This window comes from Gymnodraco acuticeps, unplaced genomic scaffold, assembly GCF_902827175.1.
Source record: "Gymnodraco acuticeps unplaced genomic scaffold, fGymAcu1.1, whole genome shotgun sequence".
Taxonomy (NCBI): Eukaryota; Metazoa; Chordata; class Actinopteri; order Perciformes; family Bathydraconidae; genus Gymnodraco; species Gymnodraco acuticeps.
In genome coordinates, this window is record NW_022990646.1 from 1,265,502 (window position 1) to 1,290,028 (window position 24,527).

General features: G+C 39.7%; 1 protein-coding gene across 2 annotated transcripts in view; it reads left to right on the forward strand.

The window, feature by feature from the left end:
* Nucleotides 1–22,890, forward strand: part of LOC117554794 (5-hydroxytryptamine receptor 4-like) — a 61,425-nt gene extending 38,535 nt beyond the window's left edge. The window contains exon 7 of one of the 2 annotated variants that reach the window (XM_034229309.1): nt 19,175–22,890. In XM_034229309.1, coding sequence (XP_034085200.1) covers nt 19,175–19,265 — 91 coding nt within the window. In that variant the 3' untranslated portion in view covers nt 19,266–22,890. The remainder of the gene's footprint in view (nt 1–19,174) is intronic. The other variant, XM_034229310.1, reaches the window with a different exon arrangement.
* The last annotated feature ends 1,637 nt before the right edge of the window (nt 22,891–24,527 follow it).

Below are 24,527 nucleotides of genomic sequence, written 5' to 3' on the forward strand. Positions count from 1 at the left end.
CAAGATGTTTTTGCAAGTTTTAAACAAAATAGTAACTGCCAACAGGGAAGGAAATCAAAATCATATTTCATAGTAGTCATGAAATTTAGAATCAATGAGTAGTGTCATGCAAACCCACCAGAATGGTCATCCAAGATGAAAACATACAAAGCTGGTCATCTCTAGTTGCTCCAGTTTATGGCCAGTTTTAAGCTGCTAAATTCTTGAATATTTAATTGTAAACATGTGTGGCTAATTAATCACTGTTCCTGCTCTGCTACCAAAATATGTTCACATTAGCAACTTCATAGCTGTGATCTTTTACCACAATGAAAATCCTATACCCGTTTCCCTTAGTAATCTTAACAACAAACACACACATTCACACACTGTCGACACTCCAGCTCCAGCAGTGGATAGTAGACACTTGTTTCTGATTGGAGTCATAACAAAGATGTTGTGTTGTGCCCACTAGTAGAGAAAGTAAAAAAAGCATCTCGAACATCTGAAACCGTTTAAGGCTGTTGAGTAAATACATCGTCCCTGGGGTCCTTTTGTTGCTCCAGAAGATACTGTACAACTTCATGTGTTCACTCATATTGCCGATTTGACACTGAAACTGTGGACCAAATAACTCTTGATTTCCATTTGGTTAAACTCAAATGAATGTCTAGCTGAAGTTGAATCAACTATGGCTCCTTCTAAGGTAAAACACTCCAGACTGGAAATATGTAGGTATCTGTAAATACCAGAACACCCTGATTCCATCCTTTAATTGTCTTATTAAGGGCTTAAAAAGAAAAACGCCACTTAGAGAGCAACTTAATCTTCTGCGATTAAAGGTGAGGGAGACAGTTCATTTTTGCCGTTATATAATATTTCATAGTAACCAAAATAATCACAGTTTATAAATACAGCCACAATCATGCAGCATTATTCTCTACTGCATTAGCCTTTTGCTATCAGTAGCCGTGAGCAGCCGTTAGCTAGCTACAGCCGTTAGCCTTTGGCTGCAATTAACAGGGGGCTAACGTTATTAGCAACATTTGTCTCTACACCTCTGAAATACTACGCCTGTATTGTCTACCTCTTTTTTTTCTATATAAGTCCTATTTCCTTTTTTGGGTTACTTTGCAGTGTAGGCAGATCTTGCTAATGTTGACTTTTATCATCTGAAGTGACATCCACGGCTGTCTGTATTTGTACAACAGCTTACAGCAAATTCCAGTCTCCTGTCATGGGATATTTTTTCTAAATCCTGAAAACAAAGCCAAGAAGAGATGCAGAAGTCTAGCGCCCTTTCAGATCACTTAAATGACAATACACTAAAATATTGTAAGTGTTTTTTTTGCCCAGTGTCAACAACAATATAGGCCTACAGTCTAACCCAACTTAAGTTAACACCGTTTTTAAATTGCATAAACTGTGGGAAGATCTGATACTTTCATCCCCTTTAAACACAGGGATCTCCCCTCAATTACAATCTGACAGTAAAGGAGCCTGTTGAGAGTATTTTTCAGAGGTAAAGTATACTGTTGTTGAATATGTTGAAGATCTTGTAGTCGTCATAATTGTATTGATGGCCACAGTTTTGTTTGTTAAATCTCGCTTTTCTTCATGTTCTCTGGAACTCTTTCAGCTCTGTCAACTTACCTCCTTCAGAGCAGCTGACACCAGTACCTAAAGCAGTGTGGGCTGAATGTGTGAGCTTTAACTCAAAATGAAAAACATGGCAGTTATTCAAACAAGAGTTAAGGTAAAATGTGAGGATGATACAGACTTGATGTGCACAAATGAGACGTAGATGCCTTGCTTTAACAGGGAAACCTGTACATGTAAACAGGCACATTTCAGTGCTAAAGTAGCATACAGTATAGTTAAACAGTTTAGGGGAGACAGGAAGGATTATTGTAAAAAGTGTCCCATGTCTGGTGAGAAAAATAACAAGCCACAACTCAGAATGTCCAACTCTTCCTGTAATCGTTAATCAGCTTTAGTATGATCCGTCCTGAGTTTCACCTTCAGTTCTGCATTGAAATCACAAGCTTTATTGAGTCCTATAAATACAGCCGAGCAGCGGACACCGTTATCAGCCGTGCATAATCAGTGTGATTGTTATGTGATTCAACTATCTGCCAGTCAATGCCTTGGCAAAGCGCAGCTATTTACCAGTTTCAAAACAGCAAAATTGAAAATCTCTTTGGGGAATTAAGGTTCATGTGGGAAAATTGTAAAATTATTCTTTTTTGGGTCCTGGCCCTGTCATCATGCTCAATAAATCCTGTTTTCCCACCCTGAATGTTTCTGTGTTTTGATTGTTAAGATTAGATAGAACCTTCATCTCCATGTAGGGAAATAATGCTGCAGGATTAAACAGGCGAGATGACAAATGAGCTAGGAGTTGTACTCAAGGATGGAGGGTTGATTTTGTAGATTTACAAATATGATTTAGAGTTTTAGACTGGCTACAAAATGGAGAAACATAAACAATTTCTATGTTTCATCACTCATCGTCCTTTGTAGAAGAACATAAAGACCACCGTGTTTGCTGTCTTTCGACCTTGTATACCCTGTCACCTGTTGTCTGTGGCCAATCAGGGAGGATCTCTGGAATTAGTACCAATTTGAACCAGGTGACATCAATTCCTCCTCATTTAGAGCTAGATGGTACTCAGTTGTAATTTGACAAAGAAAATGAATCAAATGTACCCTCTCAAAAGGCCAAAACAGGTACAAATCCCCTTTTTTTGAAGTGACTAATCTTACAGTAGAAGTAAATACCCTCCAGAGCACGTGTGAAAGACCACAAGTAAATAAGCTGTAAATAAGTTCACAGCTCATTAGATGAGTAGAGAAATGTGCACCTTCCTCTCAGCATAAGTATATATAGAAATGTATTCATTGGGATAAACCCCTTGAGATGCACCATCTCGTTTTCAAGGGGGTCCCGACAACAACTTACAGACATACATAAACAAAAAGACAAAATGCAAAACATGACACACAAGACAAACCACATACAGTCTGTTAAGTGAAATTCAAGCAATGCACACAATCATTACAATTTAAGACAGTCAAGCAAATCAGTTTCATCAATATCAGTTATAACAAGTACAGACCAGTTGAAAGTGAGATAACAATGCATGTTTAAATATACCCAATGATGCAAGAGATCTAATAGCAGCAGGTAAAGTATTCCAGTCAGTTGGGTCTTTAAACATGAACGGAATGTCTAACTTGATGAATTGGTGAGTAGGGTACAAAATACTGCTTTAAATAAGGGGGATGTTACGATCTCAGGCACTTAGGATGTTGGACCCAATTGCAGACAGGGAGACAGAGGTAAAGTATTGGTAAGATACTTTATTTTTCCAAAAAAACACGATGAACAAAAAAAGGTCACTAACTAATCTCAGGATGAGATGACAAAAAATGAGACCAAAAGGAAAATCGCTCACGTAGTGAGGAACAAAACTATTCTTGAGCACAAAAAAGCATAGACCTGACCATGACAAGAGACAATACGAACTGACACTGAACACTGGGAGACAGGGGAATTTAAACACAGGTTGGAACAATCAGGGGCAGGGCTGACACTGATGAGCACAGGAGACACACAAGGAGTGACAGGTGAAAACAATCAGGACATTAGACACACCAGGGAACTAACGACAGACATGAAAACACAGGGAAAAGAGACCAGACAATATACAGGGAGGAAAACATGACAAGGAGAACGGAAAAACACCCACACCTAGACATAGACACGTGACATGACATAATAATCCTGACAGAACCCCTGCCCCCAGCCGGTGGGACAGGTGTCGGCAAGATCCCCCACGGAAGAGGACAAGGAGTTGGCAGGACCCCCGGCGAGACAGGTGATGTCGAGGCCTCCAACAAAACAGGACATGGGGTTGGCAGGGCTCCCGGCAGAAGAGTAGTCGGCGGGACCCCCAACGGGACAGGACACAGGGCCGGCAGGACACCCGGCAGGAGAGCAGTCGGCGGGACCTCCAACGGCACAGGACACAGGGCTGGCAGGACCCCCGGCGGAAGAGTAGTCGGCGGGGCCTCCAACAGCACAGGACACAGGGTTGGCAGGACCCCCGGCAGAAGAGTAGTCGGCGGGGCCTCCAACGGCACAGGACACAGGGTTGGCAGGACCCCCGGCAGAAGAGTAGTCGGCGGGACCCCCAACGGGACAGGACACAGGGCCGGCAGGACACCCGGCAGGAGAGCAGTCGGCGGGACCTCCAATGGCACAGGACATAGGGTTGGCAGGACCCCCGGCAGAAGAGTAGTCGGCGGGGCCTCCAACGGCACAGGACACAGGGCTGGCAGGACCCCCGGCAGAAGAGTAGTCGGCGGGGCCTCCAACGGCACAGGACACAGGGCTGGGAGGACCCCCGGCGGAAGAGTAGTCGGCGGGGCCTCCAACAGCACAGGACACAGGGTTGGCAGGACCCCCGGCAGAAGAGTAGTCGGCGGGGCCTCCAACGGCACAGGACACAGGGTTGGCAGGACCCCCGGCAGAAGAGTAGTCGGCGGGGCCTCCAACGGGACAGGACACAGGGTTGGCAGCACCCCCGGCAGGAGAGTAGTCGGCGGGGCCTCCAACGGCACAGGACATAGAGTTGGCAGGACCCCCAGCGGAACCTCCAACGACACTTGAGTAGGGACTTGAGTGGGAACTCGAGAGAGGGCTTGAGAGGGAACTCGAGAGCAAACTTGAGAGTTGACTTGAGAGGTGACTTGAGAGGAATCTCGAGAGGGAACTTGATCGGAGACTCGAGAGGTGACTTGAGAGGGAACTCGAGAGGGGGCTTGAGGGAACTTGAGAGGAGACTCGAGAGGAGACTTGAGAGGTGACTGGAGAGGGGACTCGAGAGGAGACTTGAGAGGTGACTGGAGAGGGGACTCTAGTAGGAACTTGAGAGGTGACTTGAGAGGAGACTTGAGAAGAAACTGGAGAGGAGACTTGAGAGGGAACTCGAGAGGTGACTCGAGAGGAGACTTGAGAAGGAACTGGAGAGGAGACTTGAGAGGGAACTCGAGAGAGGGCTTGAGAGGAAACTCGAGAGGGGACTCGAGAGGATACTTGAGAGGGGACTCTGGTAGGAACTTGAGAGGTGACTAGAGAGGGGACTCGAGAAGGGACTGGAGAGGGGACCTGAGAGGGAACTGGAGAGGGAACTGGAGAGGGGACTCGAGAGGGGACTGGAGAAGAGACTTGAGAGGGGACCTGAGAGGGGACTTGTGTCGGTCGGTACGTCGGCAGGACTCGGGGAGCTGGTGTCGGCTGGGGAGCCAGCAGGAGCCGAGGTGCTGGAGTCTCCCGGTACGCCGACAGGACTCGGGGAGCTGGCGTCGGCTGGAGAGCCAGCAGGAGACGAGGTGCTGGAGTCGGCCGGTATGCCGACAGTACTCGGGGAGCTGGCGTCGGCCGATGAGTCAACAGGTGACGAGGAGCTGGAGTCGGGACCATGACTGCTGGAGCCGGTACTTGAGCCGGAACCATGGCTGGAACTGGGGCCGGAACCATGGCTGCTGGGCCCGGTACTTGAACCGGAATCATGGCTGGAACTGGGGCCGGAACCAGGGCTGTATGATCCAGTTCTGGAGCCGGAAACATGGCTGTAAGGTCCGGAGCTGAAGCCTGGATCATGGCTGTGTGGGCCGGTTTTGGAGCCGGAAACATGGCTGTAAGGTCCGGTTCTGGAGCAGGGACCATGGCTTGCGAGCAACCTCCTGACGTGCCTCCTTCAACGCAGCCTCTCTACCCCGTCTAGATGAGGCGTTTTTCCACGTATAAAAAATGTACTCCAGAGAGTATCCGAGACGTTCCGCCTGTAGCCTCAAAAGGGCTGAGTCTGCACTGCCATCCACTTTTAATTCTGTGATAGCATTATGAACTTCGTGTGGTAGAATCTTCTTAAAAGAAAAATAACTGTTGCAGTATGAGTTACTATTAGAAATACCAGTCGTCAAATAGGAGTCAGATAGTAGTGTGGAACATACATTAGGGAAATGCTGATTAAATATTTGGACAATGGATAATGGGTCATAAAGTAAGTAAGTAAATAAGTACCAACATTGACTAAATTACATATATGTAGCAGAAAAGAAAATGCGGTGTAAAATTATGTTACCAGTGTTGATTTGTCTTAGATCAGGTGATATATCAGACGGATTGTATAGAAGTATATGAAAAGACTTCCTTACTTCTTACTTAATTTATTACTTCAGTAAACATTATAAAAACCTGTTTATATGGCCTTAAACCGTAGTTAAAGTTTTCTTCAACATAGCATGATATATATTTGGTTACATAGGGGCGTGGCTACTGTGTGATTGACATGTCAGTAGCGCTGTGTTGTCTGCTCTGGATATTGTCCATGTTTTTTTTCATTAAACTAACGTTTTCTTTCCAGTTTATGAAAGGTATTTGTAAAGTTTCATTAAACTGAGAATGTTTTTTCAGTTCTTGGTTATATCTAGCTCTTTTCCAACTTTGGGTACCTGGTTGGAGTGAGATTTTTATATCATGGGTTTAATTACGCATATGCGCACTAAATGACTGCTATCGTGTAGCGAGACCTTAGCATAACTTTTCTGACCTCGATAAATTGCCATTTACATGAGGATGTGACTAGCAGTTTGAAAGGATGTACTTGAATTATTATTATATATTATCATTATGTCAGTGGTCTAAAATGGTCCTACAACGGTGCCGACAATATTATCGTTTATCGCAATAATTTCCGGAAAAATGTATCCAACAAAATTAATTATCGTGAGAAGCCTATACATGAAACACACAGACACAAACAAATATACAGACTTACTCCAAACTGCCAAATATATTAATTAAGACACTCTCACTCTCTTTGACTCTATGTTGGCCTAGTAGAACAATAAGCAGCAGACTTTTACTTTTTTATCATTTCTACTGGATCTTAGATCTGCGCATGCGCAATACGGGTCGGATTGACCAACCGGCTCCCACTGCTCTGCTGTCTGTTAACTTTGTTAAGAGTGGTGGGGGCGGGGAGGGAGCGGATCGACAGCTTGAGCAGCTGTCAACTCAACATTGTAAATGACAAACCAAAAACGATCGCCGGTTCATCTTGTTTTTGGCGTGAGAATAGTTTGGGCAACATGAGAGCGTGAGATTGAGAGTGAAAGCGTGTGTCACACGCCAGATGCGTGAGAGTTGGCAACCCTGATCTAGCTTCACCATGTGACTGCAGTTTCAGAAAAACAACATGGTGACAGAAGCTAAAAAACACCATGACTACGGCCAAAATGCTAAACTTAAGGCTTAAAAAAACGTACTCTATCAATCAATCAATCAATCAATCAATGTTTATTTATATAGCCCAAACCAATGGAATTTTAGAGCCCAGGGTTTAGGTAAAGCTGGACCCATACTTAACGTCAGGATATTTGTCTGTTTTAGCTTGAATTTATTCCAAGTCTTAAGGCTACAGCTTTGTTATGATGTTTGAGAAAAGAGAATCATAGCTAAATACAAAACTGTGTCGATCTGCCCATTTTGGTTGAGGATGATGTCATTCTTTGGGAATGTCTGAAGATTAAAAGCTTATAAAAAATCCCTTTAACCTGCATTACACTGCTCTCTCTTTCTCAGTCTTTTGAGATAATCCTAAAAATCAACCTGCTATAAGAGTGAGAGAAAATACGGGACGAAGAAGTGAGAAATTATGAGCTTTCAAAGTAAACACTGGCTGCTCAGCTCTAAAAAACGGAATTAATGTTGAGTGTCTTTATATTTTTTACGAGAACAAAAGGATAGAGAAAGAGAAGAAAATGTTGAAATATAAAACCAAAAAAAAAAAAAACTCATCTAAATAATAACAAATAAACAACATAATACAGGTACAGAAACCCATATAACGATTGGCCTCATTGCTTCCAGTTCCACTTTGGGTCGAGGATATCAGCTGCTGTCACGTCCTTCCCTCCTCAGTTTTAGACTCGGTTTTGATGATATAAACTCATCTGTGATGCTAAATAGATTTATGTATTCCTCAGTCTCTGGCTCTGCTCTCAACGGTAATAGAAACATTTCCTTGGGGACAAATCAGATAGGAGAATGGCCCCACCTGGGCAATTCAGCTCGGGTAATTCAATTAGGCTTTGAATTTGTTTTTTTAATCTAGAATGGACAAAATGATTTTTGTTATGTGAGACATTCTGAGTGTTACTGATTTGAATCTCAGACAATCCACATTTGGTCAAACCAATGCCAAACATGTAAATACAGATACAGTTATTAGAATAAAAAGAAAAGGTAATATTTAGCTCCTATCTGTTTATGCTAACAGATATCATGCAGCAAATGAAAGTTTGTTCACCTGTTAACAAAGACATAGTCACCTGTTTAATTTGTATAGCAAACCTATTTTCTTATTTTGGATTCAGCTGACAGGTTGTAATCAATACATGTAAAACCAATGTGCAGTTTTGTATTAGCTCTAGTTTTAATCTCATTTTTCTTGCTGCTAAGTGATCCACTTTGTTGTATCTGTCTGCCAAGTCCGGTTGTATAAAAGTCTATGAAGAAAGGAAATTACTTCTCACTTAACACATTCCCTATTGAGTTAATAGTCCCAATAGCTAGTTCCAAGTCTTATTCAAAACTGCATGATGCCCATTTAGTGAATTGTGCTACCATATAGAGTATAATAAACAATAAAACAGGGCATTACTAACTTGTGATGTACAGGTTGCTACCACAGTGTTGTCCGAGCTGAGTGCTTTCCAGGTTTTCGTCTAAGAACTTTCACATAGGATTTCATTTTTACGCATGTACTAAGCTCCATAGATCCCAAAAATCTCGTTGGCAAGCAGGCAGGAAGATGTGCGACGCGCTGTCACACGAACATGATTTATAATGGATTAAACACGATTGGCAGAAAAAAAACGATCCCCAAATCTACAGGATGTGCGTCAGTTGGCCTGAAACAGAGATACTCAATACATTAAATCCTTACTTTCTGGATTGGACTTTCCATCAATTGTAATGCAAGGCTCTGATTGGGATTTTGAGGACTATTCACATCACTGTTTCCCATGGTTCCTTGAGTAGACTCAGATGCTGATTAAGGAAGATAAATACCAGGAGATGATGAGTGATCACACCTCCATCTATTCTGAAAATGTCAGCTTTGTTGCATTTGATTGTGTTAGGCGTCTTTGGGTGTTTACAGTCTTAAGCAAAAGTCACATGACTCACAAGCAGCAGCTTTAATTTAGTGAACAAAAAAGACAACTTAATATGTTCGTCAATGACCATGACGAGACAGAGAAACACACACCGACCTTAACAATATCAACATTATGTTTGTGAACCTAGGGGTCAGATTACTTGAGCTATGGCGTGTGGGTAAAACACGTGTTCATAATGGAAGCCTCCAGTCATCAAACAGTAATAAGTTGAACTTTACAACGTAACATTGGAGTTTCAGTGGTGTTGCAATGTCAAAGGTCTCCGTCAGTCTTGACCTGCTGACTTTGTTTTAGCTTCAGGTCAGTCACATACTTGACATTTTTCCGTCTGCTTAAAAAAGAGAACAACAATGGGTTTTTGTCTGACTCACACGGTACAAATAAACACTGGCTGTCGCTGTATGTTGCGCAGTTGAGCCGATATTGAATCCGGGGATGAGTTTGAGCTTCCTTTGGATTTGTTTACTCATTTGTTTTCTTTGTTTTCCCTTTCAATTCTGCAATTTTCCCCTACAAGACTAATGATGATATAATTCAGTTCAGTTAAATTGTTTTGATCTCAGTCAGAGCTTCATCCAGCATGCCGAGCTTTCAATTTGACTTACCGGCTGTCCTCACTTGATGAACAAGGCCCCGAGTGCAATATTGCCCTTTTTAATGTGTCTTTCATGCAAGTTACATGGAGGTGGTAAACAATTAAAACCTAAAGTAGCAGGGAACAAATAAAAAAAATGGAGTGATACCAAAAATCTAAGGTATGTGTGGGATTTATGTAAGATAAAAAGGAATGAGGGACGACAAAGCCGTTATCTATCTTTCTATAGAATAGGGTTGAATGATTTCTTTATGAATAACCATTTCTGAAGGATTTCTCCCTGCTAATTACGTTTTTGTTTGTGTTATTTGGGAGCCACCTCTTCACTAGGGCTGCATAATATATGTATTTATTTATTTAATCAACATTATTGCAGTACAAACCATCTTTGGTTGGTCAAAGACAGTGAAAAACTAAAAAAGTTACATGCAGCCCATTTAAACTTGGCAGTCATCGTAGTGAGTGCTTTTTATAATGTATTTTTTTGGAGTGACCTGCAAAACCTCATGCTACCTCTCTGCATTGATGTTATAAAAGCCACTGATGTGTTTCTGTAACCATCAGGCTCTGAAGCATGAAGCTCTGCAGCTGAGACCAAAGTGGGTCCCCTCACAGGTCTGGTTAACGTGTCACACTTCCTTCATTACGCCTGAAAATCAGCACTCTCAGCTAATATTAAGTAGCTCCTTGTGTGTTCACTCCTGTTACCTACATTTGATGGTATTTATTTTATTAACAGACAGACTTCTTTACTTGTAGTTTCCTATGTGCTTATGATTTTTTTTCTCTAAAATGCACATCACAATAACTAGGGGAAAAACACTCCTCGTGTTTTACCCTCCAGATTCTCTACTGCGATGTTCTTTGACCGAATGAACCAGACATTTAAGCTTTTTGTAAGAACGTTTTTTTGACATGAGTGGTTTATTTTCTACCACTTGTTACCTTAGCAACAGCAAGCAGGTAGGATAATTATTTGAACAGTTTTTGGTCCCTCATGGGTTAGTCATTGAAATGGGTCACAGACCCATTTCAGTAGATAAGAGAGAATCACTACGCAGCCTTTAACAGACAGTTTCTTTGTATACAACACGTCCGAGTGTTGATGGAATTGCATTAAAGCTAATTACCTTAATGGCATCATTCCATGAGTCTCTTTTTCCTCCAAAATAAAGTATTCAGACACTTGCTACATTAACACTAGAACCGCCAACGGGTACATTTTACCCGCAGCTGTTTCTTGATTATGTAACTTTTTTTCAATAGAAGATTCAAGTCTCCCAGTCAGTGACTTTTCCTGAAAGTGTGTTATGTAGCACCCTCTGTTGTTAAAAATTGTCAATATGAAGTCAGATTGAAAAAATTGGCAAACAAATTGCCATATATACCCATTAGCGCCAGCGGGTAATATTTACCTTATAGAAAATGCAGTGATTTTTGCGCTATTGATTTTGCGCGTAAACATGACGTGTTGCTATAGCAACGCCTGGTTGTCTACTGCGGTTCCTTATAGATAGAGAGATAGATAGATAGAGAGAGACAGATGGATAGATAGAGATAGATAGAGAGATAAATAGATCACTGTGCAATCAAAACTCACTGATCTAGCAGCCAGGAAAGACAACCCACAACTTCACTTTACGGGGCAGAAACGGCAAATACGTCTTACCTTTGCTGTTTTCTGATCAAAAGTCGTGTTCAAGGCATTCAAATGCATACAATTATTAAGTCGTGTTTTTCTCAGGTACAATGGCGTATGGTGCAACAGTGTTTTTTAAATTGACAAAACTGAAATTGAGTTGAAAAAAATCACAGGAAGTACAATCCATCTATAGAAGTTGTGATGCATGTACAAAGGAAAAAATACTGATACTGACAAAATTAGGTAGAGTGAAAATTATTTATAGAGAGAAAACATCACATTTTATTACTTATTAGTAAGACTATGAGGACTGTTAGACAGAGCGAAAAACTCAATTGCCTCTTTGGTTAATTTGCCATCTCAAAAAGGCGTTTCAGAAACACTGACCTGCAAAGACCTGGAACATTTGGATGCCGTCAGAACTTAGCGATTATATGCATCACAAAATGGGTCAATAGAAGATGACGTCTTAAATCAAGGCGCCTCAGATCTACAATAATCCATCTGCACTGTTGCTTTCCAGATTTATTTTGGCTGCTAACAGCTTCTAACTTTTTCAGCTTTTGCCCAAATATTGAATCTGGATAGTGGTATTTTTCTTACTGAAGTCATAGTGAGTGACAAGGCTGTGAGTTAGGTTGTTTGTGTTTGATTGACAGAAAGATAGTTTTGTGTATTTTGTTTGAAGTGTATAGTAGTGATTGAGCGGTGGGTTTTCCAGGTTAAGCTGGATGTTGATCACTTTATCTTATTATAATTGGGTTTTTATTAAAGAAAAACAACTTTCCCATTCAGGTGCAGATAGAAATGGTGATCTTTGAATCAACGAGACACAAGAGAAAGTTAGGTTTAATGATTGGGCTCGATTAAAAAAAATGATGTAATTCTCAAATACAAATAAGGAACAAAAGAGACAGTGTTGCATGTTGAAGCACACAGAGACACGTGCAAACATACAGCATCTAAAATAGAAGCAGTGTCTCGCTAACCGGCAGACCATCTCTGAGCAGGAAGTGAGGTGGTTTAACTTCAGGGGAGAAGGTCTAAAACTCGGTGAGATAGAAATCGTTTTCATTACTTTCTAACAAAACAACGATCTCTCTTTGAAAAAAGGAGGGATTTTATTTGTTTTTATAAAGCCAGGACTTGCTATCTGATGGGATTCTGCGCGCTACTAAACCTGAGGGATATGGACAAAATTAATATTGCATTAGCACACTGAGAAATGCTTTCAAAATAAAAGGACTGATGTCATCGTGAGCTGCATATACTGTAGCCCTATAAAGCATGATGTAAACAATTAAAATATTTCCTTACTGATGTTGTGGATTTGTACTTGTTTTCTTTTGATTTACAAATACCAATCTTTGAACAGTATGACAAAACTGACATATTAGTTGTTGATAGAGAGGTCCAGATAAGAGCTGTTTTTAACATGAATGACCAAATAAAAAGTCTACACAAAACACATGCCACTCTGTAACTCCCCCCCACACATCCGACAGTCCCACACAATCACCACATTCAAATCCCAACTAAAAACCCACCTGTTCAAAGGAAGCCCACTCACTGTAGTGCTCTCCATCCTCTGTTTCCCCTGAACAACCTGTCCTTATCATTTGTGTCCACTTTGAATGACTCCTCCATGGTTGCCTGTCCGTGTTTTATCATGTTCTGTTGCTTAGAGTATTTACTATATTGTACGGTGTCCTTGGGTATCATGAAAGGCAGCATTAAATAAAAGGTATTACTGTACTATCTATTACCCTAAATTTAAAAACGTTTCATGATCCATTTTCTATGATCTTTGTTGAGCGTTTGTCTCTCCTCTTTTTATTACTTGCCAGGATAATGGTTCTTTGTTATATTTTCATGTATGAAAGAGCTTTAGGGGGGAACATGTTTTGCGAGGTGAATAAAACATTGTCATGTCATTTGAACGTATGGAGTATTACAACTGTTAAACAACACGTGTTTTTATCCTATAAGAACAAGGGGTAGTTGGAAATTCAGCCTCTTGTGGCAGAAAATAGTACTACACTGGAATACACATGTTTACACAGATGAAAAAGCTATTAGGAATACTGACACTGGCAAAAAAAACAGAAAGAAACATGTTCTTAAGTCCTAAATATGGAAGAGAAAATCAGTTATATAAGAAAAAGAAAATGGATCCCCTGAATACAGTTTTTCCCTCACTTGCCCCTTGGGGCTTCCATAACTGAGATTTGGGGTCAGGTCATTGCATGAAAATATTCCTTCAGAATGACTGCTTTATTTTTCAAGCACAGCTCAATAGTAGAAACATGAAAGGCAGAGTATGTTCTGTCCCAGAAACCCAGATCCCGCTCCTGAAGGGGCCGCGGGACATTGTATATTCATGATGAACCGTGCCGTTTGAGGTTGGGTCAGTCAGAGTCAAAGTTTGTTTTCAGAGCTCTGTTTGTGATACAACTTCAATCTATAAGGTATTTTCTTTGGCCATCTGAATCGTTGTTATCCTGGAGCACATATTTGGAGTACATTTGTCACTTGGGTGGTCAGTATATTTTATTTTATGGGAAGGAATGACACTCCATTGGAGAGTGAGATTTCTCAGAACATGTTTCGATGTTAAAGGAAGAATGAATTTGGCTCTGGACCCTTTTACCAATTTAATATTTGGATTCATATGTATGTTTGTGTACTGTGTTTATTTGTTTTATTGCACTGTCTATTTATGTGCTGACTGTCTGTTCAATGTTTTCATTCAGTTTGGTGTCAGGAAGGGTCTCTTTAATTGGGAATGACTCAATTTGACGACAGCAGCACATCTCTTATGCATTTACTTCAGGGAGCAAAACTAATTTCACTGAGAAGGGAGGAAGCAACATTGTTTGTAGTGAAAGGAGGAAGTAAAATATCTGGGTCTCTAAAAGCCTCTGATGTATAATTGATAAGGCCTGCTGTCCACAAGCTAACATGTCAAAACAAATCAAACGTAGTAAAGTACCTTTTTTGGTTATAAAAACTAAATCCAGCTTACTTAATCTTGTGTCCCACATCGCACCCCACTCTCTCAGTCTCTCAGTTGACCCGTCCAAACATTTTGCTGCATGGGAAAGTTTTACTTTTCCAGATCCCACAGCGTCTTATGAATTAAATTAGCCAATTAATTTCCCTCGAGTGTCCAGCCAATGCTTCAGTCTGTACACGTCCTATCTATTCGAACTGTGTTTGAAGTCTTGATTTTTCATTTATTTTATAAAGTAAATATTTATTTGGGGACATTTTATGTTTAAATATGCAAATTAGGCATTTTTCTCATTTAATATGTGCCAATTTGCATACATTTCTTCAACAGCAATGTGAGCATTGGTTAAAGCAAGGTTAACAAGTTTGAGTCAAATCTTTATTTTTGTTAAATCCATTTATCTGAAAAGAACTTCAACAAATAAACATATACAAAACATTTTATGAATCAAATATTCCAAACATGTAAATCAGACCTTGAGTGATTTATGAACTAACTTGTACGTTTAGTTTCTAGGTACTAGTGAATTTGAGTTGTCAGGCTCAGGGTGTGAGTAAAAAAAAACATACATTAAAATGGCATACATTCTGCAGACACTACAGGGGGAAATGACCCAAGTGTATTACTGTATTATCATAAAGGTTGAATCCTTTTTGTATAACAATTTTTCAAAAAATAAATATTTACATATGCAAAAGAGTCTTTATCTAATGCTCACTTTGCTGAATTTAGGAGAAATGTACAAACACATGCAGTGTAGATGCCATTACGCACCTAAATTGACAAATGCATAATAAATGCGATATTCCTGCATTAATTCAAGTATGACAGTTTATGTGTTTTACCTCATGTGTTTAGATAAAAGTTCCCCAAGTACAGTATTCCTTTTTGCTGTAGAAAAGCGATTATGTTTGGTGTACACGGTTTTTAATCAATGAGCTGAAACATGTGAAACCTGTAGTACGCCTTGTTAGGTGTAAAATGAGCCTTTCTTAGAAAGAGCAGAAGTTTCTCCTCCAGTGATATCCTCAGCGTTCCTGTGGGAAAACACGTCCTATCAATTTCCCCCATCGGCGATCCCTCCTCGCTACTTTAGCTCCCAACGCGAGGAGATAAGAGAGAAATCTGATTTGTCCCTGAATGAAATTAGCGCTAAATTAAAGGACCACAAGCCTCTCCTGTATCTTGTGTTGATCCACCTTAACGTCACGTACTGTAACAGATCAGATGAAAGGATAAATAAAGGCAGTACAGCACAAATGGTGTAGAAAGTGAAAATGTAAAAGGCAGGACTTGTTATGAGTTTGGACAGCAACAACCAGAGTGTACCTGAATACTGTAATTATAGTCTTATTGATTAATTAGATGAAAGTGCTTATTTCTAGGCATAATTAGCTTCTGCATTTAAATACACTCATAACATGAAACGTAAACAGAGACAGAAACTGAGTCTGCAGCTCTGACACAAAAAAAAGAAATGGTTCTCATTAAAAAATAAAGTGGATCAACCGAGATTGAAGTGTCTACCTTAAAATTGAGTTATTATTTGTATGTTTCTGAATTATCCGTTTATGATAGCAAAAGGCAGTGTATTTACATTTTTAAAACATTACACAGAAGACTATTGACAACACACAGCCAGAAGAAGAGGAAATACACACAGGTGTAAACTTACAAAAGCGCAATAAACACAGTTTCAAAAAACTCATCCAGAATTCCTCCTGTCAGTTAAATCCCCCTTTTTCTCTCTCAAAAGAACAAAAAAATCAATTTAAATCTGATCTAGCAGTCCAAATGTCCTCCTTTCTCATGATTGTTTCCCTAAGCGTGTCGTTTTTGATGTGTGTTTGGATCTGCTTATTCAATTTGTCAGACTGGAAGTCAGCCACAGATCAAACTCACAGATTATTTTTCTGAGCGCTGCTTCTCAACGACCCAAACAGGGTTATAGTGAGAGACCTTAAGCTTGTGGATTGAAGACGTCAGTGTTTAAAAGTTAATGGCAGATAAAGTACAGAAGACTTGTGTTGATCCAGCCACTAACCAACACCTGATGCCGTATGTTTTGTGAACAAATATTTTGTAAACGGTCTCAGTCAAGGCAGTGTTAGATGATACATTGCATTCATTGCGACTGATTCACCAAAAAATAGATATAAGCTCTAAAAAGTTGATAGTATTTAATACTTAATATGAACTTTTATGCATATCTAAAAACACTAGAAAAACACAATGAAGAGCGTACACCAAAAACTGTAATTTATGAAAACAAAGGTACTGCTGGCAACGTCAGTTTGATGGGGGTTATATTCTGTTGTTAACTTGATCCCAGTGTGTAAGTGGCAGACTCCAACACAATAAATGTGCCATATAGCTCAATTGGTAGAGATAAAGGCCCTCTTACTGGGGCTTGGTACACAATCCAGCTAGGGACTATGTGCCGCATGTCATTCCCTCTGTCTCCCCGTTTCAATTCTGCAATAAAAAGAAAAATAAATCTTTGAAAACAGTAGAGATCATTACATAATGGCAATAAATGGCTATTTCTGGAAACAAATCACCAAAAATGGGGTTTAATGTGTCTCTACTTCCATTGTCCATGGTACTTATCGTGTCAGAATAGAAACAGAAACAGATTTGAAGATTCCCATGAGAGAAGTTCACATAATTCACAAGTTGTTTCTCCTTTCTCTCCTTCTGATGAGGCAGGAGGCTTTTCCTGCAAGATTTTATTTGTATCATAATTGACGGCAGCCTCACAAAACGTTTAACTGCCCTCAAACTAAAGATAATGATGGAAAATGACCAAGTTCACATGTATTGCAAGAGAAATCTCTGTAATCTCTTTCCACTAAATCTGGACAGATGGATTAGAGGAGACACATGAGGGAAAGCTCTGGTGGGAATAACCACTGAAATATCTCTGGACAAAACATCTGTGGTTTCTTCATGAAATTGATGTTATAAGATTGATGATTCAACATGTGGGAACATTCCTATGCTCTTTTCCCTCATATTATTTACTCTGGGAATGTCCTGTAATGCAGGACAAAAAGCCTTTTAGTTTTTAAATGCCACACTGCCTGTGGTTAAAGTCTGCTGGCATGAACGTCAGAGGGAAGATATGTGCAGTGTTTGGGACTCCAATGTTAAACCTGAACTTGTTTAAGTGTTAATGTCCTCTGAAGTCCAGTCAAGTCTCCTGTCCTGTAATGAAACAATTAATTGATGGTGAATTATTATTATTATTATTATGTTTCCCATAAAGTTGGAATCATTTTGACACATTCCTCTTTTAACTGTGGTTTACTTTTCACTGTGATGTTTGGAAGAGATTGATCAATAGTTTTGAGAAGATATAACCTTTATCTATCAATAATAAATCACATTGACACAATCATTTCATGAGGAGAGGTCAAATATATTTATTCCAACATTATGGGCAACAGTGTATTTAGCAGGAGGGTACATTTGTGGATGACTTCAATGCAATGTGACAAACTCATAAACATATAATTATCCTTAGGGCAGTAAGGACAGATGTTGCTGTCAGACGTTTGTTGTTGACTTAAATTCATCGCCTAGAGTAGTGTCAGGATCTCTGGATACAAATCTGCAGAATGATGGTAATGACCCGAAATGTAAAACCTCAAAGCGTACTGACTGTTCATCCTTAAAAACGTTTCATCTGTTATTTTCTAGATACATGTAAAATAAAGAACGAGCGGTAGTCTTCTGACCTTGTTGTCACTGATAAACCTTTATACTGTGCGGGTCTTGACAGGAAACTAAAGAGCTGAAATTAAGGACTGTCTCAACAGGGCATGCTATTGGGCAAAGTGAGTTTATATTATTATGAAATGTGTGGAATCAGACTGACAGACAGGCATCCTTTAGTTTAGACTGTAAACACACCCACTCTACAGAATAGTGTGTGTGTGTGTGTGTGTGTGTGTGTGTGTGTGTGTGTGTGTGTGTGTGTGTGTGTGTGTGTGTGTGTGTGTGTGTGTGTGTGTGTGTGTGTGTGTGTGTGTGTGTGTGTGTGTGTGTGTGTGTGTGTGTGTGTGTGTGTGTCTCTCAAATTGTCTGATAAGAACTAATCTTTGGAATTTACCGGATGGAATATACCCAGACTTCCGTTCAGGTCTGTCTGTGTGTGTCTGCTAGTAATACACTGCTTATGAGGTCCTTCTGTGTTAAGAACAGATTATGCTCCTACTTCATAAGGGACTTTTTGCCCCTTCAGGTAAGTTAAGGGTTTCTATTTGTACTGGGATTTAGTCGATTGGATTAAAGTAATAGGTATAACCACTCTCCAAATCTTTCTGCTGTAGGTGTGATGACGACGCCTTGGGAGGCAAGGTGCAACATTGAAATGTGATAATGTCCTTTTGCCAATTTTTTATCATTATTGTCCTCTTTGTGTTTTAGAAACAGCCTTTTTTTCTGTCTCCCTCCTCTTCCTCTTCTTCCTCCTTCCTCCGCAAGGACTGCCCACTTTGAGAAGAATGCCAACAGAAGTTCCCGCTCTACTAATTTCCCATGCCTCCTTTCTCTTCCATTCCCACTGGCTTATTTCTACCAGCACAGCTATGATTCAACAGTCTCTGGCTTAAACTTAACCCCTTTTTCTATATCAATCAGACCTTTTTAATCAATATTATTTAAAAAGTCTCTGTCTCTTTTTCAGATTGTCCTTTCTGCCAAACCGGAGCTACAGTGACAATGGGCGAACGATACTGGCCAACGAGCAGTCCCAGGACTCTGTTGGGACTCTATGAGTAAAAACCGACCTGTTTATAAGGAGGTGGTCTCACATGGATATGAACTCTAGGATCAGCATCCTCATATTATGACTTTTTTTTAAAACATGTTGATGCTGTCCGGGACTAGAGGCGCTATTACTGGTCATCAGAAAAGTGCAGATCTGACTTTTGGTGAAATATTGGAGCATTTCGGTGCCAGAACAGGGACAGTTGAAGAGTAAATGTGTCCATGGAACAAAACACACTGCCAATATATTCCCCGGTCCTCTATCTAAAACCTAAAAGAACTGTTGAAATTCTGCGATTGGAAACATGAGGGCAACGGTCCAGAAAAACTGCAGCAGACTACAAGCAAAGCTCTGGCTAACACAACTGCTTTTTAACCTCTATGATAATGCTCATACAGGTGTCTTTAGATTACATTGTATTGTGCAGCAGTTTGTATTCTTGTATTGTACCAGCACCGACGGCACTCTGAAACTGCTGAATGTAATGTCCAAAGTTTTTATTTATATTCTTCGTTTCATATCCCATGCTGAAGTAGCAGAGAATCAATGACGTCCCAGTAGTTTGTGATGAAATAAAGCATGTATCAAAATGGTTGTATCATTGTTGACCCTTGTGGCAAAACACTGATCTGATCATTTCAAGGCATTTAAATTATTGTTGCACTTTCCTCTGTAGGTTGAAAGTCTTAAATGTGTTGCATCTCTGTCCGAGATCAGTCACATGTTGGTTTGTTACATCACTGCAGCGGGTTGGAAATCTTGGTTGCCAGTATTAAATCACTCCTCCTGCATGAAGCTAAATTGACAAGTTTGTTAAGTTATTAAATTATTAAGACATGGTATTACAGCACTGAAAAAACATACAAGAAATGCAACTGAACATTAAAACAATTGTGGACATTTCATTTTGAAAAGTTGCTGAATCTGGCTCAAGCCAAGGTGAATATAAAAGACTGATGTCAATGGAGTAAAGACTCTAGCGCTAACTGGGTTTTAAATTAAGTTGTATTTGACCACTAGGGGTCAATATTCACTCTCCTGAGCTCTGATCTGGCCCCGTTTTGTCCAAGGTAAGGACAAAAACAAAAACAATGAATAAAAAGTGTCCAAAAGCACTAAATACAGACAAAGTTCATCTAATTATGTACAGATTTATAGACAAAGATACTTAGACCTGCAGTGTTGGGAGATACTCTTTTAGTTTTGGCAGCACTGGTGACCTGTTAAACTTACTCAGAGGTATTTCAAAAGGCCTTTATAACACAGCTTCCCTCTGATGTTTGAAGCTCAGTTTACATATCTGTACCGGTCTGTCTCCCTCTGGCTGTCTATCACAACACGTTCATGCGATCGACACACAGAGGTGTGATACTGCAGCAGCCTACACTCTCACATTTTAATTTCAATTTCTCAATGCATCTCTGCCTCAGAAAACAACAGTAAACTCACAATCTTTCCTTTTTATTTTTAATGCACAACCTCCAGGCTTCAGATATGTTGATGTGAACGGTGTCTTGTTACAATGTGACAACTTTTAATAGTCCACTGTGCCCTGTACTTCATCTTTGTTCCATGCAATGGAGATGATGAATAAACAGGGAATTTGACAATAATTTGGTGTTAATTGATTCATGTTGGGTCTATAAAATGTGGCTTATGCTAATTTCTCCAGATTTCAACACTTGAGTCTGTGGTATATGTATTTCTCATTGAACTGTACACTATATTATCATATTGTTATCTCACAAAGACGAATCTGCTCGCAAAACGTTGCCTAATTACACATCCAGCAGCAACATTCACACACACACAAACAAAAGTATAGTAGATATCAGTTGTATTTTACCCGTAAACAGCAGAGCTCGACAGCATTCTGGAATTTCATGGTGTTTAAAGTGACCCACATTTTTTTGAAAGCAACCTTTCGGAGAACAGCATCGCTCTTCAAGTGTAACATCTTTATTTACTTAAAACAAATACACATATAAATATGGAAAAAAAATCATGACCGACATAATTTATTTTGGAGGGGCCAAATCTCTATTTTTAGAACCACTGCCTAGCACCAGTCAGACTTGATGAATGAATAGCCATGTCTCGTCAACTGAACCTAATACACTTTCCCAAATGTAGGCAGTTAGATAACTATTTTGGTCTTTTCACACTGTTGTTGACAATTAACACATCATAGCTTGAGCTCTGTATTTAATAAGATAACATGAGCATCAAGCAAAAACTAATATATTCTGCGTGTTTTTAACAAGCCTGTATTACTGTTGGCGGCCATTACAAACAAAGCACCTCGTCAGGAAGCCTATTTAGTTGCAGCAAACGCGATTATCCCCAATCATCTCTACGCCGCTCAAAAACAATCTCCGAGCTGATTTTCCGGATTGATTGGTGCTGACGCCTGAGTCTGCTGCCCATTAAGCCCAGGGAGAATCCACAGGAGGAATTCATTATTCTGTAATCACTGAATCCAACACAATCTCCCTGGGTTTACTGTCTAAAAGCATAAAGATCTCGTAGTGCAGAAGTTCTAGTGCTTGACCTGGGCTTTCTAAAAACGTCCTGGCTCTGAGATTATTTGGATGTTAACACAGGAACAGAAATTCATTTTTAACCGCATGAGACACATGGCCAATATTTCATCCTTCTATGGGCAGCTGCATGTTAGTTTTTCCTAAATACAGTCTTTAATCCATTAAAGAGAGTCTCCAAGGTCAATTATTTCTAATGTCCTTTCAGTTGAAGGTAAGAAGCCAGCCTTAACAAACCCTAATCAGGCCAGGTTCAGGATGGTTCCCATATAAAAAGCTAAGGAAGGTGTTTCTCCTGAAAAACAGATTGCTTCTCCAAGTGTGTGTGTAATGCTCAACTCTACAATCCTACCTGCTTGTCTCCTCACTACCACTAGATGTAGCAAGAACACTAGCAACTAAAATTACCGTTTGCTCTACACTCCTCTTTCAGGCTTTTGTCACAGTATTCAGATGACATGTCTAATAGGAAAAGAAGAGGTGTAAACATACCATGTAGCTGCTTTAGTTTAGGAGCACCGTGTGTGGCTCACTGTCACAGTCATGGATCACTGGGACTCGAGAGAAGAACAAAGCAGTCGTTAGTGTTATCAGTGTCTGGGCTTGTCTTACAATTTGACCAAACACGCTGTCTGCTGTGTGAAAGGCCTAATTAACAACTATAGAAGTGTTAGAATTGTGTGACACACTGTGCTACTACATAACATTTATTTGTATGCTTTTTTGTTTTATTGCTGTTTTTTTTGCTGAAAAGTAAATGTCAAATGTTTTTAAAATGTGCAAAGTAATGCATTTAAATTGCCCCTATTTGTCAATGGCAAACCTTGTAGTATTTGTCATATTTTACTATATGTCTGTCATATTTTATTATATTTGATTGTACTCAGTTTCTCACCTAATTATATTTTGTATATATATATTGTTAATTTGTTATAATAATCATAAAATAGTTGTTTTAAATAGCTGTCATATTTTTATTTCATTTCATTTTGCCAAGTATTCTTCTTTCTGTGTCTTTGTATGCACCATACTGTATAGAGCAAATTCCTCCTATGTGTAAAAATAGACTGTATATATAAAGGTGTAAACCTACTTGGTTATAAAACCGATTCTGATTGGTTCAGTCCTCAGCTAGTTTCAGGTCTACTTAAATGTACTTGACACAGGTGCAATCAATGAGCAATCAATGCAGCTGAGCAGAAATGGAAACAGCTGCTGCTGCTCGTCAAGCTGCAATAGCGGAAAAAAAGAAAGACAAATAAGTCATCAATCAATCAATGTTTATTTATATAGCCCAATATCACAAATGTTACATTTGTCTCAGTGGTCTTCACAGTTTGTACAGAATATCAGTATGACAATACGACACCCTCTGTCCTTAGACCCTCACATCGTACAAGGAAAAACTTCCGGAGAAAACCCACAGTTTAAAGGGAACATGGGAGAAACCTCAGGGAGAGCAACAGAGGAGGGATCCCTCTCCCAGGACGGACAGACGTGCAATAGATGCCGTGTGTAAATTGAAGAGATAATACATTTGCAACATAGGTAGAACAAATGTTTGGAAATTAACCAGTGTAAATAAGTCTTGATATATTTCCCCGGGTGCCGTTCAAAATGGCAACACACTGCTCCTAACACTAGGATGGGTCAAATGCAGAGAAACAATTTCCCCACAGGGATTAATAAAGTATATCAAAATTAAAACAAATATATAATAATTAGAAACTAAAAAACCTTGTGTTGGCTCAGAGGTTAATATTTAGCTGGTTTTCAGTTACGTTTGAACTTAAACATTACTTTGAGTCGGAAAGAAGTTGTGTAATCACTGCTCCTCTTCGCGGAACACTGCACAACCTTTGGGTACTCATCACTAAATTCAAACTTATTTCAAACCATGTTCTAAATGTTAAACGGATTGTAAATCGGAGGGTGATAAAAACATTTTGCAACGAGATACCTTTTTTTTGCCAAACTCTCTCCTTAACTTTCAAAGAGGAAATTTAAATAAGCAACAACAGGTTTGTGTGCGTGACTTTTCTTGTGTTACAACTAATCTTCCCAAAACATGTACTGTCCTTGACAGAGACGTAACCAAAGCGGTTAATAATAAGTGAAATAAATAAACTATTGTGTTCAGTGTTTGCTGTTTCCTTGTAAACCATGGGAATGTGTTGGGTAGAAGAGAAGGTTAAGTGGTGTTATTGTCACAGGGTTATCAGGAAGTAACGTCCTATCTGTGTTCGGAGAAGGTCGGCCAAATTCACCTTTAAAGGTTTCACACCTGATACTTCCACAGATAGATAATGCAATATCTATATGAATTGGTTAACACAATTGTATTCATTTAAATCTCATCACTGGTTAATTGAAATCCCATTAATTCTCTGTGTAGCTAATTTTCGATGCCAAATCCAGGGAAATGTCTTTCTCTTTAGGTGTTAAATGCTCCACTCGACTCACTAACTGTGGCCTAATGCAATGACTGCACGTTTGCATAGAGGGTTCACCATAGTGCCAACCCAAAATATTCAGCAGGAAGTAGTAATCCAACCCTCCAACAGCGAGGCAATATTGATAACTGATGATTTGTACACATGTAAGTTCTGTGCGACTTTACCTGCACAAACATTTGATTGATCATTAAGATAGACATTTAATATTTTCATACAGACCATAACTAGTTGAAGATTAGATTGTACTGTATCTATGATAAAACACACCCTTTA